At 44.4% G+C, this 17,912-nt stretch overlaps 7 protein-coding genes across 7 annotated transcripts; 2 read left to right on the top strand and 5 right to left on the bottom strand.

The window, feature by feature from the left end:
- Positions 1–564: 564 nt before the first annotated feature.
- Positions 565–3,623, top strand: V1512DRAFT_208048 (PXA domain-containing protein; the record flags this gene model as incomplete). Its single annotated transcript, XM_066913426.1, has 3 exons — positions 565–831; positions 876–1,018; positions 1,064–3,623. 3 exons carry the CDS (start codon positions 565–567, stop codon positions 3,621–3,623), a joined length of 2,970 nt encoding a protein of 989 aa, XP_066771290.1.
- A 295-nt stretch (positions 3,624–3,918) lies between these two features.
- On the top strand, positions 3,919–5,562 carry V1512DRAFT_207981 (uncharacterized protein; the record flags this gene model as incomplete). The annotated part of the gene is made up of 2 exons (XM_066913423.1): positions 3,919–4,119; positions 4,168–5,562. The coding sequence occupies 2 exons, from the start codon at positions 3,919–3,921 to the stop codon at positions 5,560–5,562; spliced, it is 1,596 nt and encodes a 531-aa protein (XP_066771289.1).
- A 92-nt stretch (positions 5,563–5,654) lies between these two features.
- On the bottom strand, positions 5,655–6,970 carry V1512DRAFT_208075 (ATP-NAD kinase-like domain-containing protein; the record flags this gene model as incomplete). Its single annotated transcript, XM_066913427.1, has 2 exons — positions 5,655–6,437; positions 6,485–6,970. 2 exons carry the CDS (start codon positions 6,968–6,970, stop codon positions 5,655–5,657), a joined length of 1,269 nt encoding a protein of 422 aa, XP_066771288.1.
- Positions 6,971–8,028: 1,058 nt separating this feature from the next.
- Positions 8,029–9,641, bottom strand: V1512DRAFT_207820 (major facilitator superfamily domain-containing protein; the record flags this gene model as incomplete). The annotated part of the gene is made up of 2 exons (XM_066913419.1): positions 8,029–9,337; positions 9,397–9,641. 2 exons carry the CDS (start codon positions 9,639–9,641, stop codon positions 8,029–8,031), a joined length of 1,554 nt encoding a protein of 517 aa, XP_066771287.1.
- Positions 9,642–10,147: 506 nt separating this feature from the next.
- On the bottom strand, positions 10,148–12,081 carry V1512DRAFT_160514 (DHHC palmitoyltransferase-domain-containing protein). Its single transcript, XM_066913064.1, has 3 exons — positions 12,046–12,081; positions 10,849–11,998; positions 10,148–10,799 (listed from the first exon to the last, which is right to left on the bottom strand). The coding sequence occupies exons 2-3, from the start codon at positions 11,913–11,915 to the stop codon at positions 10,388–10,390; spliced, it is 1,479 nt and encodes a 492-aa protein (XP_066771286.1). The 5' UTR covers positions 11,916–11,998; positions 12,046–12,081; the 3' UTR covers positions 10,148–10,387.
- A 119-nt stretch (positions 12,082–12,200) lies between these two features.
- On the bottom strand, positions 12,201–13,234 carry V1512DRAFT_208023 (3-hydroxyacyl-CoA dehydrogenase; the record flags this gene model as incomplete). The annotated part of the gene is made up of 3 exons (XM_066913424.1): positions 12,201–12,913; positions 12,967–13,066; positions 13,112–13,234. 3 exons carry the CDS (start codon positions 13,232–13,234, stop codon positions 12,201–12,203), a joined length of 936 nt encoding a protein of 311 aa, XP_066771285.1.
- A 238-nt stretch (positions 13,235–13,472) lies between these two features.
- Positions 13,473–17,803, bottom strand: V1512DRAFT_238753 (sterol-sensing domain of SREBP cleavage-activation-domain-containing protein). Its single transcript, XM_066914187.1, has 4 exons — positions 17,542–17,803; positions 17,343–17,489; positions 14,030–17,293; positions 13,473–13,982 (listed from the first exon to the last, which is right to left on the bottom strand). The coding sequence occupies exons 1-4, from the start codon at positions 17,647–17,649 to the stop codon at positions 13,680–13,682; spliced, it is 3,822 nt and encodes a 1,273-aa protein (XP_066771284.1). The 5' UTR covers positions 17,650–17,803; the 3' UTR covers positions 13,473–13,679.
- Positions 17,804–17,912: the final 109 nt, after the last annotated feature.

The following is a 17,912-nucleotide window of genomic DNA, read 5'->3' as shown; positions in this document are numbered from 1 at the left end:
AGATTGGCAAATGAATTTGCAATCGCTGTTTGCACGACGGGCGTTTTCTTGTTGGGCATGTTGTAGTATTCCGATTGTGCTAAAGCCCGATAATTCAAGTAGCTTTACTGGCCCTACAATAACACAACTAAATCAATGATATCAAATTAATTTCATGCGTTATGTCGTAAAGTCTGGGCCGGTTGTTAACAAAGAACAGAACTGTCTTACTTAGCACCACCTGTGGATGTAAATAAAACTTGTTTTTACGCATAAGTTGTACGTGCGGCGGAGTACGCGTCTTCTATTTTCAACATTGAAGCTAGGTTAGGACTATCTTTGCTTACCTTAAACCGCTGCCTTTTCCTGTTCCTGCGCTTCAAAACGTGCACTTTGATTTAACCGGCAGCAGTATATTCGTAATTTTGCGATCACAGCCTTGTGTAGCCACTGTCCACCGACATTAGTCACTGCCCGGAGGACATCTCCACAATGAGCTCTAGTGATGTTCGGTCAGGCCAACGCCAAACCCCATTAAATGGTGCAGTCGACAGACAACCGTTGAGCTCAGATCCAGATCAAGACATGCAGTCGCGATCGCAATTACAAAACTATTATGAACTAATCGAAGAGTTTTTGGCAAACGCGTCGACAACAAAGTTACTGATGACCGGTGGAATCGCAATCCCGCTGCTCGGCTTTCTGTTTGGTATTCCACTGTTTTTCTTGTTAGCAGGAATTGTAATTGGAATTTACGTTGCGTTTGCCGCTGTTAATCCATGGAAAGATCTTGATCTGGAACCACTACCATGGAAGAAGGATGGCAAGACAAGGGCTGAGATGTTCAATGGCGTATGCAGTCTTTGCAGCTTTAGGAACCGTATTAACGTTTTTAGGAGTTTAAACCGCTGATTCATAGTACATATACTCCATCGAAGCCAGTGGAAGATGTCATCCAGAAAGCAGTTGACATAATAGTTACCAATTACGTTGAATCTTGGTATTCATCTTTAGCCCCTGATGATACCACATTTGTGGAGTATGACATTTCTGTTCTATAGTAGTCGATGCTTATACTATTTAGCGCTTGTCGGCAAACTTTGTTAGATACGGCTACGGCATTCTCAGGGCAGCAGGCTCTTAAACGCCCAGCAGATATCTTCTTGGTGTTGCTCTTTTCTACTTGCAACACATTTGTGGTCTTTTTGCGAGAATTGCGTGCTGTTGCAGCAAGCTACTCGGCAACGATTTTTGGAGTACATGAGTATATTGCAGCGAATCCGGAATCCGCCTTAGCTCAAATGATCGATCTTACAATTCAGAGGTCAAGATTCCGGAATGCAGCTGATAACATCGTCCAGACATTTTTACCTGTCCTGGACTTGAAACGGTCACCAATTGCACTTCTGGCTAGAGAAATTATTGCAAAACAAGTGCTGGAAGCCACGGTTGACACCTTTTCAGATCCAGACGAAGTGAACAAATATATTATTTACTTATTACAGCGAGAAGGAAACATACAGGAATTAGCACGGAACGAGATTAATTTGCAGGAAGCAAATTTGTCGTCGCAAGCTACAGAAAAATTGCCTGAAATACAGAATCACATCTCTATTGCAGCTGACGTCACTTTAAACGCGCCTTCAACTGCAAGTTTGCTGCAGGTTAAAAGCATTTTGGACAGAGAAAGTTGCGAAGTGTCTGGTCATGAGTTGCTACAACAACCTCTGGTCAGTGAAGAGGAAGATGGCGGCGATTTGGCTTCTCTTGCAGCGTTGTCGTCTGTTGACGACTTTGATTACGACAGCTTAGCAGAGGCTATGGGTGACAGAGATGATTACACTGTCGGCATGGATGACAACCAAAAGACGCCAACTTTGCAAAGTAGATCGCGGTATGTTCGTCGTAAACCACTTCGTAGTTCGGCAAACATTTCTTCCTCTGTTGCAACAGCGCCTGTTAGTGATGATATCACAAATCATGAATCACCAACTACATTTGACCAGATGTTCCAAGATCCCGAATTCACTACATCGGAAAGATCATTGTCTCAGGTGGATTCGTCCTCAGCAATTTTATCGCCCAGGAAGCAATCAGACTTGGCATCTGTGAGTTTGTATCAAGCAAACATTTCAGTCATCGATTCGTCTGCAGACAGCAGCCAGAGCACAAAGCCACTGTCATCTAAACCTGTTGGATTTTATACATTGGTTATTGAGCCTACAGGCGGTACACCGGGTTGGATGGCAATGAGGAATATTTCAGATTTTGAACGGCTCCATATCGTTTTACAGAAGCTCGCGACATTAGCTGGAATCACCACTTTCCCTGATATTTTTCCTTCATGGCATGGTGTTACAAGGTCAGATTATTGCCAAACGCTGCAACTATACTTGCAATTGGTTGCCAGTAAACGTGAGTTAGCAGACTGTGAGGCCATGAAGAAATTTGTCGACAAGAAAGAAACAACATCAGCAGTTGAAAAGAAATGGCAAAAAGCACCTATCTTTAAGCACGCAGGCGAGGGAATGATGGACGCAATCTCTCGGGCTACATCAGCGACAGCGTCAGCCAAAGAGTCCCGGAATGCTATACTGAACGTGCTGGCTGCGGCTAAGAAGCAGTCTGTGGACACAATCAACAGAACAAAGGAACGTCAAAGACAGACATTCATGAACGGTCCAGATTTTTCTGGACTAGCTGCCAGTGTACGTCAACTGGCTAACGGTGGATTGGTTCACAGTGGAGCTGCACAAGGTGGTTTAATTACACATGATACTTCTAGTCACTCATTACCCGGATACAACGCAGATCTCAATTCCAGTTCAAACAGCTTGGCCAGTGTGCCGGACAGTACAAGTGTATCGTCTACATTAGCGGGAGATAAATATCTTTCTACTTTTGGACCGGCGGATGGAGATAGTCACGATGCTACTAGTCGAAAGTCGCTCAATCTCGCGTCTATTTCGACCCCGACGCTTGCTCGCTCTTCGTCGCTGCGAACCGGTTCGAGTGGGATGTCACGCGTGGACTCGACTTCTTCTGACGTACTTGTGGCGGAGGTAGCACTCAAGTCGCCCATGCCTGAAGGGCGCGAAGAGCAGACCCGAGCAGCAAAGGATCAGGAGAACCGCAGGTCGGCAATCATAGCCAGCCATCAGCCGTTGTCACAAAACGAAACCAACTCGCTTATCGATTCCATGTTTCTGGCCATATCAGAGCTTTACCTGTTGTCGAACGCATGGACAGTTCGACGTTCACTGCTCACGGTTTTGCGTGGTTTGTTTTTACGTAATGGAAGTTCGTCAGTTGAAGGTGTCCGCGTCGCAATTCAGAAAGACATAATAGACAAGTACTCGTCGGAAGAAGAGTTGACACGCAAGTTGAATGATTTGGTGAATTCAGTTTGGGCCGAGCAACCATCGACTGAGACATCCTCAAAGGAAAAGTCCGATGCACTGGCCAATGAAGCGCGAAAGATGTTCATCTCGCACGCGATTCCGGATGCGATTAAAAGTGTGATGGGAGCGGGTGCGTCTGCACAAGCGTTGGAATACGTTTTTGAAGTATTGCAAGACCGCAACATTGCACGAGGGTTGGTTTCGAATCTTTTGATGGATTGTGTTACTACGATGTTGATGTGAGGAAGGAGGAATGGAAAGCGCTGATTTGCAGTCGCTGTACATATTTATACGTCGCAAGTGTGATTAGAGTGCATTGTGATGCTGTGATGTAGTTAATTTTGGCGTTGGTTGCGCTTCCCTTTGTATTTAATGTACTTATAACTAACTAACTTATGGGAATGGTCGAGTTTGAAGCAGGCGAGTATCTTTTAGGGTTAACCTAACCCTATGATATGCCCTAATTGCTGGAGTAAGCGTACGAATATAAGACATCGCCCTGTGGATGATCTATCATATTAGATTTATAGAGTGTGATATGGCGAAACGGAAACTGTTTGTTTCGGGTTTAGAAAACGACTTAAAGCAATCAAAACTTGCAAAGACTGAGAGCAGAGTTCATTTGGGCAAGCTTAGCGATGAGGCGCTATTACTGATCTTCTCACATCTGAACAGCAGTGACCTGGCTAAATGTGCGAGTACTTGTAAGCGGTGGAACTTATTGGCGAATGATTCCTTGGTGAGCTGCGCTGTGTTTGAATTAGTAGAGGCAAGAGCTGATGACCAGGTATGGAAACGACTGTTCTATACTACATTTATAGAGTCGCGGATACCGTCAGGCACGCAATCGCGGTCACGAATAGAAGAGAATTGGTTACGGCGCAGTCGCAAGAATGAGCCGGATAGGAAATGGAAGGCGTTGTACAAACTGCGGCATAACTGGCACCGAGGGCGGTGTTCGATTGACGAGATTGATGTGACACGGTTGTCCTCACCCGCTAAGGCAGCAACAACGTCATCGGCAGGAGAGATCAATAACGGGTTTGATGAGGACAGTATATTTAGGTTTTACGGACACCATATTTTTGCGATCGACGCTGAGCTTGGCGTTTCGGCGTGGGATACTAGTGGCCAGATGCTTGTATCTGAACAGCTGCCAAGTCATCATTCTCATCAACGGTATAGTGGAGAAGATTATGGTTTGGTGTCGTGCGTGAACATTTATTCTGATTCAGAGTCATCAGACAATTGCTGCAGTCTTACACTTGCTGTCGGGTACACTAACGGTGGATTTGCGCTTCTTGGATTTCAGGCTGGAGCGTCTACTACGCGACTGGATCTACTGCATGTTTACAACCCCGAGCATAAACAGAGTAGTATCAAGAAAATTGCGTACGAACGGCCGTTTGTGATCACACTGTCTGTCGACAACAGAATCAACATTTATCAATACCGTGACCAAGAGGATGCTGTAGAGCGGCGGCCAGATTTATTGAGTTCGTTACAATCAATAGCTATCAAAGGACCAACGTCCTTGTCAGCGCGAAAACTAGCGACTAGTGATCTCGTGATTGCTACAATTGCATACGCGCACCAGTCGCTTGTCTCTGGTTGGACAGTCGCGGTGCAGGAAATACAGCTTGACAAAGATGCCGGGCTCGTGAATCTGCGGTCTGCCAGCTCGTGTATAGCGGAATCTGAGATTGGGTTTTCACTTTCGCCGCCACTAGTGTCTTTGCGAAACATGCCAGCGGGCAGAGCTTTTTCAAACGAGATGTTAATGCCGCCGACTTCGTTGTCGTACGCACATCCGTTTTTAGTCACGTCTCATGCAGATAATACTCTGGTTTCGTATTTGGTCAAAAGTACTATGTTGGAACTGACAGTCACGCCTGGTGTACGGTTGTGGGGTCATACTAGCGGGGTTGCCAACGTGAAAGTCAAAGACCGCGGCAAGGCGGTCAGCATCTCGGCAACTGGGAACGAAATTCGGGTATGGAACTTAGAACCTTATTCGATTGGGAAACTACAAGACGTCAAAGGTGTCAAAATTAGCAGCCAAGAGAACACGCCCTCTGCGGAGATGCAGCTTGGTGAATATTTTGGATTTGACGACGAGAAGGTCGTTGTCGAGAAAGTACAGGAGAAACGAAAATCATTAATGATTTACGACTTCACGTGACGCGAGCGTCGGGTGTTTTCTCGTGTATTTCCAACAACAGGCAGAATATGCTAGATGATTTTGTATAATCTAGAACAGAAGTGCAAACGCATTTATTTGTTGTCAAAAGCTTTCTGTGTTTGACGTTGATTCCAGTTAAGCGTCGTCCGTAAACTTTCAAACCAGTCCGGACCTAACTTTCGGCTCTGGATCATTGGGAACGGAAACCTGGACGCGCTGATAGTGACATAATCGCCCTGGACGAGCTCGACATTGTCCTTGCCATCAAAGCAGCACCATGCGGTCGTACGGGCACTGTACGGTATTCCAATTCTAATCACGACGCTATCGGGCACCACGAGTGGGCGGAACGAGAGCGAGTGTGCACAAATTGGCGAGATCAGCATGCACTGGATATCCGGGTGGACAAGCGAACCGCCAGCGGAGAGAGAGTATGCGGTTGAACCCGTCGGCGTAGCAATCACGACGCCGTCTGCCTCGATTGATGTTACGTGCTCGTCGTCAATGTATAACTCTGCTGTGGCCATTGTGCCGCTCGGGCCGCGGCCGATGACGACGTCGTTGAGAATGCTGAACGTCTCTCCTGGTTCGTGTGAGACTTCGATCTCTTCTTGGTCTAGAATTTCGCTCTCAAGGTTTCTAGATCTTAGGTTCTCGTCGGCAATTTGTCGTTTAGATTTCATGACTGTACATTCGAATCGCATTCGGAGCGATACAACAACTCCATCATCAATCAATTTCTTCAATGTTTCTTTGTAGTGAGAAAAATCAAACTTTGTAAGAAATCCAAGACTACCAAGGTTAAAGCTCAAAACCGGTGGGACAATGCGTTGAAAGAGTCGACTGGAATATAGCACTGTTCCATCACCTCCAAGCTATTTAAAGTTAGCAGTCGCATATTGAAAGCAGACTCAAAGCTGACAGTAACTACCAAATCAAACATTTGTGGATGTTTTTCACAAAGCTCGTTGGTCCAGTACTTTAATCTTTTGCTCCGTGAAAGATCCTTGCTCGTCAGACCATGTGCATCAAACTGGGGGTCATTCTCTAGAACGTTTTCCACATAAACGGTAAATAGTGGATTATCTCCTCCACAGCCTAAAAGCCAATCTGTAATCTCGCTTGTGTATACCACAGTTTCTTTATCCCAAATCTTTGTAATAATCAAAATCTTTCTGACTCGCAGTTTGATTTTTAGAGTACCCAAATACTTGCTAAGATCGCGCACGCTAAACGCCATTTCCGCAAGCTGTTTCTTTGTTAACAGTCGAGAATATCCAGTACTAGGAGGCAATTCATGTACAGGAAAACTTCCGTCTTCTTTGTCAATCGGATCCTGGCTGTAGACATTTGCTGGAGGAGTGACAGCTTTACTGAGCCGTCTAAATCGCCGTTTCTGTAATTCCATATCTTCAAGCTCGTCATCTCCTCGAGATTCCTCAACCGAAGACATGTAACTCGGATCATCTTCAAGGTCTTCTACCCCCCCAATCGTGCCGAACAAAATCTGTGATCGTCGTCTAGTCTCACGCTCGGTGTCAAGCAGCATATGCAACAGACATCCAACATGCGATTTCGTTCCAACATTGGTTATACTTGGTCGTCTGTTTGCAAGCGACGCCCGCCGTCGTCTGGCATCTAGTGAATGATGCCGATCGAGCAAGACCTCAACGTCGTCAGAGTCATCGGACGATATTGACCGACTGTCGCAATCGCTGATTCTAAGGCCGGCAACATTTGAAGGTGAAATGTCGCGCTTATGGGACATTGATAAACTTAATGTGTTCTATGGTGCTTAAATAGTGGCAAGGGATTGATGTTGCTCATCCAGCCTGAGTGAAGGCGTATTTGGTGCTTGACACTCAATATTTAAGGTTTCGCTGGGATGTCCCCTTAGTCCCGGGAGTGCGCGCAACTGTCGCGTTATGTTTTTGAACGAAGGAACGAGAGATCTAAATAAACTAGAAGTTAGAGGTAGATTTTGTGACTTTTTTACTTTTAACTGGAAATGAGTTGTCGTTGGGAAACTGCACTAAAGCTTTGGACGCAGTTTAGGGCAACAGAATAGCCTGTGTTGGACGTTCAAAGCGGATAATGCAGCCCTTTTTATAATATTCCTTTTCTTTAGGGAACGAGCATATTCAACTCGAATTTGTGCTTCTTATCAAACACTAATTGTCTCTTGTTGAGTTCTATTGATCGCTCAGTCATTATATATTTTAACCTAACCCGAAGTCAGGGGTAAGCCGAGAACACCGGAAAACTATCTTTAACGTCTACAAATACAAAATACATACGTAAGTGTATCTAAAATCAATCTAATAAAAGTATAATAGCGCCTAGAATGTATATTTCATTGTTAAGTCATGAATCACATCCAATTTGAATTACCCAACAATTATAATAAAACACATTCACCAAACAATCACATACCATGATATCTATACAATCGTGATTGTCATCTCTTTATAAAGATTGAACAACTTGTAACTCTTCCATTTCAAGCATATCTCGCTTTATACCGTAACGAGAGCCCGCTCGAAGGCGCGCGCCAAACCGACCTAGAGCCCATGGCACTGGCAATAAGGCAAGAGCGACAAACGCGTAAAAACTCGTAGCCCAATCGATACCCATCTTCTGGTACATTTGGATAGTGAAGAGAGGGAAGCCAGCAGCCATAATATATCGAAGCATGTTATTTGCAGCCAATGCCGAAGCGGTAGCCATAGCAGGATAGCATAGAGCGAAATATGTCACGACTGTGAAAAACAAGAGAATTAAGGCCATTCCAAACGGAACACCAGCAAGAACAGGCGCAATCCAGTGGACACTGTGCCGGGAAGTCCACGCAAGCCAGAATAGACTGACAGGCAATGCAACAGCGCCAATCTTTGCGGGGAGAAGTCTGGCTTCCGGTGGAGGAGGGACTGGCAGGCGCATGGCAGGAGTATATCTGGTTCGGTCAAGAAAAATATAGAGTGCGGAACCAATTAGAAGACCAACTCCGATACCGATAAATGTAAGCCCAACTTGACCACTCGAAAAATGATATACAGTTCTGAACACGAACGGGAAGGCTTCAAAAAATCCAAAAAGTACAGCAAACACAAAAGCCATGTAAATAGAAAGGGCTAGCACAATTGGTTCCAAAAGCAACATCTGGAATGGACGAACAAGGGTGACAGTGAAAATTAATGCAAGAGCCTGTTTAGGAGGAAGCTTAGGAGGAAGAGGAAGACCACGTTTGATAGCCCGGCGTTTCAACAAGACTGGCTTGTAAGTTTCGCTGAGTGTGGCAACCAGTGGCAAAACGGCTCCGCTGAACATGAGCAACACCCACATTGTCCAGCGCCATGACTTGCGTGCAATCAAGTAGCCGCCAATAATAGGACCTAAAACAGGGCCGGCAAAAGGAGCCATGCAGAAACCGCTCATTGCGAGACCAACCATGTCCACTTCCCAAATGTCTTGAATTGTTCCACCAGCAACAGCCAAAACGGGGGAAGCAAACATACCAGAAAAAAATCTGCAAACCAGAACGGTGCCTATATTAGGTGCTTTGCCAACTCCAGTACTGAAAAGCATGGAAATTGGGATTGAGATGTAATAAACAGGATTTCTGCCGACTGTTTCGGATATTGGAGCCGCGATTGTAGGACCACAAGCTAAACCCACAAGATACAATGAAAGACCAAGAAATCCTACGACATCTCCAACGTGAAATTCAGCGGCCAACTCGAGGGCGCCAGACACATAGATAGAGGACCCGAAAGTACTGTAGTTTATAGGTTGGTAAGCGTATCGCAAATAGCTTGGCCATGATAGAACACATACACTACAAGGCACATCCACGCTACAACAAATGTTGTGTACCATCTTTTCAGATAAGACCAGTTTTTGGGATTTTCGGGGTCATCAGGCCCATCCCATTCTAACTCGATGAAATCTGTGGCTGCTGGCTTTTCGATTTTTCCATCATAACTTCCCTGTTCAATATTAATTGGCTCTTGTTCTTGTCCGACAGCAGTAGCCGAAGTATTGCGAGACCATTTTGGTGTTTTCGAAAGAGTAGAGGTCATGGTGAGGATACGCAAGTGGAATCTTTAGATAAAAGAATGCTGGATACTGCTACGGTAGTATATAAATGCGCATGGCTTCGCACACAGACCGCGAGCCAACAACAATCGACCTGTTCTGCTGCGACACATTGCGCCATTGCTGCTGTAAAATCAGCCTCGGAAATCAGCCTCGCCGTACGCTCATACTCATCCATCGTATCCCATCATATCCGACCTCGGCTCAAACAGATGAGCCGCACATTTGTCTCGAAACTAACTATGTCTGAGACAGTTTCAAATTCATCACGGTGACAAAATCATTAGTTTTTGCTTTTTATGAAATATAATAATCAAGTCTTTGAATGGTTACAGTTGCCAAACCAGTAATCACAGCTTAGTGTGCAGTCAATAAAGTCAAGCATGTGAATGTATATTCAGGGTCTGAGAGTGCATGCGGCTTCAAGGAACAGCGAGCCTCGGTGCGCCCGAGCAAATTTGAGCATCCGAGGATCAAAATAAACGCAAACTTCCAATCTTGAAATAATCTTTAAATAAACGTTAATTTTAATGCCATGATGAGACACACACGCAAATTTGAAAAGCTTCATCCCGGCAATAATGTGCTTTGTGTCACATAGTAGTAAGAGACTCTGCTCATATTCGGCATATCGTTCAACCTTTATCACTCTTATCCCACTACATATAAACGCTGTAACACTTCGCGGCCAGGTACAAACTAGGTAATTGTCATGTTTCAAAATTAAGCTTCAATTACGCACTGGTCGCATAACGATAAACCTCCCGTTGCTGTCTTCGCCATCATTAACACGAGACCTCTCTGTAGATCGATGCAACTCGTCTCGAAATTTCTTCAAAATGGCGGGATTATACTTAAATAAAGATCCGTCTTGTTTGGTTGTATTCCAAGGAAGAAACCATTCCCATACATTGTCTCCCATGACTGACTTCCAGTTCTGCCAGTAGCCAATGTCCCATAATTTCATGCCAAATTCAGAGTGCACAATTGCTCGTATGTGAGGTTGATCAGGGTCAACTGCAATATTAATCGTATAGATCCTATATTTACGATTTAGAAACTCAATTGTGGCTGTGTTCATCAATACGTAAAATAAATGCGTACAAGCAAATGGAGCGAGCAATAACGCAAAAACAAAGCTTCTAGAACAAAGTTAGTAATTCAAAGTATATTTTATCGTCAAATACTAACATCGCATCAATCACAATGAACTGGGCATTCGCAGAATGTCGTTCTTGTGCATAAATCACGGTGTACGCTAGTAAAGTGGTAAATATAATAATTGATAGTGAAACCGCAGAAACCACAAAAAAAAGAAACGCTTTGTAATTGTTAAATCCGATTAATGATCCAACCCATGCGCAATAATGATCCATCTTCAACACACATCGATCAACCTCAGATGAATGGTGTGCCCGGTCAGGCTTGGGGGCCATACATCTCGGACACCATAAGGGGTATCCATCCGTTTCACATAAGAATGCGTCAGGCATAGTCGCCTGAACTGTCTGTGTTGCATCACTTTGAGAAGATCCATTAGGAACAGAAGTTTGTTTCTCAGCATTCGCTTCGTTGCCCGTGTGATTTGGGTCGATAGCACCATGTATAGGTGGGAATACCGGTACTCCGTTCATATATTTAATCTCATTCTCATCGCCATCATTCTCCTTTATTTTCTGCGCATACCCCGGGCCTTGTATGTTTACGAGAGCACAGTATATGAATACACTCGCTACCAGCACCAGATATACAACCATTAAGCCTATACCCTTTGCTCTTCTCGAACCTCCTCGGCTCACAATCAAAAATTTGTAGGCAAAAACGTAACAATATACGTAAGTCGCATATCCCAGTACACAGGCCATGATGAGCGGTACAGCTTTAAATAATTTGTACTTCCTCATTCGCCTTAGTCGCCATTCGTCATCTGTAATATTGCGAGAGCTGAACATAGTAAAGCAACTTGCAAGCCAATCTTTAAAAGCCGCCATTCTATTTTCAGCAATGTTCCCAGCTTCACTGGCCCCTGAACCTTCTTGGTATGGGGTAGTGTACGTCGGATCAACAAAATGACTCGGTCCTGGTTGCGCATTTGCCTCACCTGAAGGGCGAGGAAGCGTGAAATAATTTGCTTCCTCTATTGCAATGTCCAAAGCGCCTGTCAGAGACAAAATATTTTGATTGACATCACTCTGTTGTTGAGTTGTGATTGAGCCAGCTACAGCGGCAGCAGCTGGACCGTTGTCAGGCGCATTCATTACAGTTGTCCTACTGAGTCTGTTGACAGAGCGCAGTGCTCACGGGAATTCAGCTCATCACTTGTGACTGAAAAATAAAAATGGTTAGTCGCTAAAAGTCATCTGCTGACGTTAAATTTACTTTTTAAATTTGGTTGAGGTAGTAATAAGCCAGCCGTACTGTAATCATTACACATGCATTTATGCGTCACGTGCAATTATTTCTATATGCAGTCAAGTGAAGACATTGTACAAATAATAAACATATTGATCATTCCATTCAGCATGGAGACTTAGTAATTAGGTTTAATAGTTATAAAATCCTTTACCAGTCTTTTTTCCTAGCCAGCCGGCGTCTACCATACTTTGCAGCAAAATTGCGGGGCGGTATTTGGTATCGCCTGTGGTGGTAAACAGCACATTCATAATTGCAAGACAAGTATCAAGCCCAATGAAGTCAGCTAAAGACAATGGGCCCATCGGCATTGCACATCCGTTTTTCATTATACTGTCAATGTCTTCTTTTTTGCCAATTCCTGTTTCCAGACAAATTATGGCTTCATTAATATAGGGCAGCAATATTCGGTTTGCTATAAACCCAGGACTATCCGTCGATACGCTCGGAATTTTGCCCATCTCTTTTACAAGTTCCGTTGCCGTTGCAATGGTCTGAGGTGAAGTTTGCAGCCCGGAGATAATCTCAACTCCCTTTTGAACCGAGACAGGGTTCATGAAATGCGTAGACACGACCCGATGCTCAGCTCCTTTTGCTGCTGCGGCAATCTTTGTTACCGAAATTGACGAAGTGTTTGTGCTCAAAACTGTGTTTGCAGCCGTGCCGGCCGCGAGCTTGGCAAAAATATCGGTTTTCAATGAAACAATTTCTGGGACTGCTTCGATGATAAAGTCAGTATCAAATATAGATTCAAACACAGTCGTCGTATGAATTCGCTCCTTTATACCCTCCGAATCCTGATGTGAATATTTTCCCTTTGAAACATCTTTTTGAAGTAATTTGTCTAATTGATCAACCAGTTTCTTGTATTTATTCGATTGTGTTGCATCTACTTACCCATAAACTTTAGACTCTTGTCGATAGACAATTCGTTCGAATCAACCAACGTCACAGGCAATTTCGCAACGGTGGCAGCCACCAGTGCAATACCAAGTCCCTGCTAAGTCAGCTTCAATTGTCCTCTGAATCCGCATACAATTACCATCTGTCCCGCGCCAATCACACCAATCCGTTTAACGGTCGACTCATAACTTGGTACTGAGCTACTAAACAGTCTTGTTCGGCCAAGTCGCGTGCCAGAACTTATAACAGATCTATTTATCATATCGCAACTACAAAATTTTGTAAGGCAATCGAATTAACAAAGGGTCAAGGTGGGTGCCGAATTTCGTGTTTTGTTTCTCCGGATTTGAACTTCCCCACCTCACTTCGGCTGCTTTACAAGAATCAATTTGAGAGTATTAAGGTTCGCCAACGGTAGTATCGTGTCTTATTATATCTTTAAGTTTTCTCGCGTGTCAATGTCTATATCTTACTTCTACGAATAAAATGAACTACAAGGAGCTCTTTGCAAAATGCTTTGATTGTGTGTGAGTGCGTGGAGAACTCTGGTTTAGAATGATTTTCCCTGCGGCTCGGCATCAAACTCCCGACACCCAGGACCCGCAAAAATTCCCGTTGAACCGTGAAGTTCGGTAAGAATAAATAAAAAAATAATTACATTAACGATTGCAACAAACAAATATGAATGATATGTACCACAACAGGACCTACTCTTGCTCGTCTTCCTCCTCAGGCTCCTCTTCACTCTCGGCGCTCTCAGACTCCTCAAACAACGATCGGTACCGAGTAGCAGAGAGAGAATCGTAGTCGATCTCAGTCTCTTCGTTCGAGCTGTAGCCAGGACCGCCAAAGTATGATAATGCGACTGGTAAAAATACTAATCCGTGTGATGCGGCAATGATGACGAGTGCCAGCCACATCCGGAAATAATAAACCTCAAATATCTTTGATCTTGTGAATGCAAGCACAGTAACGCCAATTAGCTTGGTGAACGTAATTCCGCACAAAACCTACAGACATTGTCAGTATCGCTCATTTTACAGATCAAAGGATTTACCGATCCACCGACGCTCACGAGCGCGGCCCATACTCTCTCATCGTTACCCTTCATTCTCGAACGGCTGAGGTCCAACACATCCAAACTTGGGGCAACAAATGCTCTTGCAATATGACTGCAGAATTCCACACCAATGCCAACGCACATGACCAGGTTCACAAGACTAACCGCATTTAAACTGATGCCCCATAGCGACATAACACCCATAATATCAATCACAATCATTGCAACTGTGCATGCAACGACTGCACCACTGTAGATCGATCCCAGTAGCACGGACGTGATGGCAAAAATGCACAACTCTGCGGCAACAATAAGAGTTGTTGTCAGTCTGAAAATAGATGTATACTGGTCAAAGAAAATGTAAAAGACAGAGTATGGAAAAACTTCAACACCAGTTTTCTCTGTAACTGACTCTGATATTCTCCGAGCAGACTTGTATGCGTCAATAAAGTCATTCTGCGATCTTAGAGGTGTGTGCGACGTTCGGAACGACGATGCTTTGATAGTGACTCGGTCATAATCTGCAACAACTGCATTTGAGTAGGGCGCCTTGCCTCCCAGCGGACACGGGTCTGAAGGCGCTTCTATCCAATAAGAAAAAAACTTGAGAAACTCCTCACCTTCCGGTAATCCTGACATGGAAATACTCCATGCTGGATCTTTGTTCGCATAACAAACATCGCATTGCCATTCTCGTGCGTACGGTGGGCACATCTCGGTCACCGAGCCCTTTCTGAACCTGCAGCATTCATCAAGAGTAGGGTTCAGCCAGTGGAAAAAGTCGTCTAACCAACTGGCCGCAGGCTCGGCAATAAATGACACATCTGACCGCTTGCGTTCTTGCTCTAAAATGTTGAGTAGCGAAAACTCATCACAAGTCGAAAATCGGCCACACAGAGCTTGTTGTTCAACTCTAGTGGTGACATTGGTCTCACGCGTGACAAAATACACCGGTGGACCGGAGTCAAAGTAGTCATATAGATCGTCAAAGTAATTGACCATATACGAATCTGATGGAATCGCTATTCGCTGATCCAAGCCGAGTTGAATGTGAGGAATCAAAGCCAAGGAAATAGCGCAAACTCCACAGAAAACCATCAAAATGGTTGCCTTTGACTGCCGCTTCAAAATGGCGGGCGCGTACGTCACTCGAATCCATTTCGCCAACATCCCTTCTCCAGAATGCACCGGAACGGACGTCTCCAGTTGCATAGTTGGCCAGCAGTCTACACGGTTTTCTTCTACTCTGATTTGATCAAGTGTAAGAGCAGAAATGAACATTGTCATTTGCAACAGAGCGTCGATGAACACAGCACCAGCGGCATAGAGCGCGAAATTACGCACTGCAGGCATTGACACGAACGCACCCAGTCCAAACGCAACAGTCTCGCATGACGCGGATAACAGGATACTGGGACCCATATTTCCGACCGTCCGCGCAATTCGGTGCTCCACAGGCTCGCTTGGATATTTATTGTTGACCAGTTCAAGCTCGTGTGACAGCAAGAAAATATTATCAACACCGACAGCGAGTACTAAAAATGGAATCACTTCAGCAATAATCAATGTAACTTTGACTCCAAGCATGGAAAACAATCCAACCGAAGCTGACACCGACAACAAAACAATTAGGATACCGAACAGACCCAAAGTCACCTTTGACTCAATTAAAGCACGCTTGCCAGACCGGAATGTTGCTTTGCCAAGCGCATACGATGCATAAATAAACATAAAAATGTATGAAACCACAACAACCTTTGCGTCGGTGTTGGTTGACTTATTAAGCTCTTTCTCAAGAGAGATTTCTGTGTTGAAACTGAGTCGAAGACCACGAGCGGCTGCTTGTGTCTGTACATTAAACAGATACTGTTCCAAGGATGTCTCCCAATCCATGGCATCGACCACCAACTTCGAATCTTCTGGCCCGTTGTTAATAACCCAAGAGACAATTATGGCATGAGCGGTCAAATAATCAGATGATGCTTCGACACCTCCAAGAATCATCGATGGCTTCAATGGCTGCTGAAATGGTGGCAAGCAGTCAACTGGATTTGAGGTGCAAGTTTCGATTTGAGCCTGCCATCCATCTTCGTCGAGATTGTCAATGTCACCATCAAAGTACTGTGTAATAGACTGAACAACGCAAGCCTCATCAGTTGGCTTCAAGCAAATATCATCGAACTTCGTGCCCCATACAGGAGACGTTATTGCAGTAATGTTTTCCTCAACTTCAAACCACCATTTCAGGGTCTCATAACTTAAAACAGGACCAGTCTCGTTCACTAAGAAAGCCTGTTCTGCTCTGTAGAAAGGCCCAAAGTTCTGGTCATAAAATTGCCGTTCCTTGTATGTTTCAGAATGAGGACTGACCCAGAGTCTGATAGGGTCGGTTTCAATCGTGAAGCTAAACCAACCCAAAGACAAAAGGGCAACAAACAGCAGTGAAGCACCAATTACCAGACCTGGAAATCGGGCGCAATACAAGCCAATTGTAGTAAACTTTGATTGGATTAATTTGTGCAGTGCGTAAGTTCTGTTGTCTGGCGGCTCCAAAATTTCGATTGATTCGGCCAAGCCTCCTTCTTCCTCATCCTCTGATGGTCCTTCGCCCATGCGCAATGGTTCCGGTTTATAGAATGGTGCACCATTGAGACTGATTACTGACTTGTAAGCCAAAATAAACACGATTAACACGAGTGTGTAAAGAGTGAGAATCGCGAGAGAGAAACATCGGATAGCGCCAATCTTGCAAGCCCGTTCAGCTTTGGTAGGCGGTAACAATGGACAAGCATCTGGACAGTCCACACATGCACATCGATATGTTTCATCCGAATCCGCGCATGACTTTGTTGCAAATTCAAGTCTATCAATCTCAGTAGGCGTCTCGTCCCATGGGAAGTTAATTTGAAACGGGGAGCCACCAAGCAACGGCTTTTCATCTCCCAAGAACTTCAAGAATCCTTTGTAATCTGTAGCCCCACCGCCAATCAGGTCCATAACATAACCGTTCGTGGCAGAGAATTTGACATCTTTGCAAGAATTGTAAAAACTGATTGCTACCTCTGGACTCACAAAATAATCAAGTTCAGTTACAATTTCGTTCCCTGACGTAGCGGTGCCGAGTTGAGTAACATTCATAAACTGTGATTGGTCTGGGGAACAAGTGAATGAACAGAAAAACTCGACAAAGTTAGCCTGGCAAGCGGGACATGACGATATTAAAGTCTCAGCCCGCTGTAAATTCCCTCGCAAGTTCTCTAGCTTTTATATGTCAATATACAATTGCATCAATTACTATGGGCCATCATACCTGTTCACCATCGCAGCAAACTTCACGTTCTGCCCACTCGGTACCGCAGATATCTACCAGAGTTGCTCGAGTGTCTGCGTCAGGGACAACAGACGGACCGTTGTATGCACAAGGTAATGAAGCACCAAAGAAACTCTTTTTTCCACACTTATTCATTATGTTAAAATGTTCAGCAATTGTAATTGGTAGTTAAACTCACGTTCTTGTATAAAGCACATGTGCCTTGCTGATGAACCTCTGTTATGGCAGCTTTAGTGAGAGCGAGAACCGAGAGAAGCACAATCAGCACAGAACTGAGTATCTGCATTTTAAGGAGCAATCACTAGTTTGAAATAAATATCATATATTTCTCAAACAATTATTGTGCTTTATAGCCCCGAAAATCGATGTAAAATATTAATAATGCAATTATGTCGGTGTTTGGCTTATTGCGTCAGTCCTCGGACTCGCTGTCGCCAGATCTGGAGCTTGATGATACTGATTAGGGTTAAGTTTGGACTCAAAATTCAGGAGGTAATACTAGTATTAAAACTACTTAATGCCTTGATTTACGCATGTCTAAGAATTTTC

Source organism: Lipomyces arxii, assembly GCF_038497795.1.
Source record: "Lipomyces arxii strain Phaff 12-163 unplaced genomic scaffold V1512scaffold_8, whole genome shotgun sequence".
Lineage (NCBI taxonomy): Eukaryota > Fungi > Ascomycota > Lipomycetes > Lipomycetales > Lipomycetaceae > Lipomyces > Lipomyces arxii.
Note: the sequence above shows the minus strand (reverse complement) of the source record. Positions and strands in the feature narration are given on the sequence as shown.

Excerpts from the sequence above, each read along its gene's own strand:
- V1512DRAFT_238753 (XM_066914187.1), bottom strand. The coding sequence starts at position 17,649 with ATGCAGATACTCAGTTCTGTGCTGATTGTGCTTCTCTCGGTTCTCGCT. Across the intron at positions 17,490-17,541 it reads CATGTGCTTTATACAAGAAC|TGTGGAAAAAAGAGTTTCTT; the intron begins GTGAGTTTAACT and ends ATAATGAATAAG. Across the intron at positions 17,294-17,342 it reads TTTGCTGCGATGGTGAACAG|CTAGAGAACTTGCGAGGGAA; the intron begins GTATGATGGCCC and ends GACATATAAAAG.
- V1512DRAFT_160514 (XM_066913064.1), bottom strand. The coding sequence starts at position 11,915 with ATGAATGCGCCTGACAACGGTCCAGCTGCTGCCGCTGTAGCTGGCTCA. Across the intron at positions 10,800-10,848 it reads TTCATTGTGATTGATGCGAT|AAGCTTTGTTTTTGCGTTAT; the intron begins GTTAGTATTTGA and ends ACTTTGTTCTAG.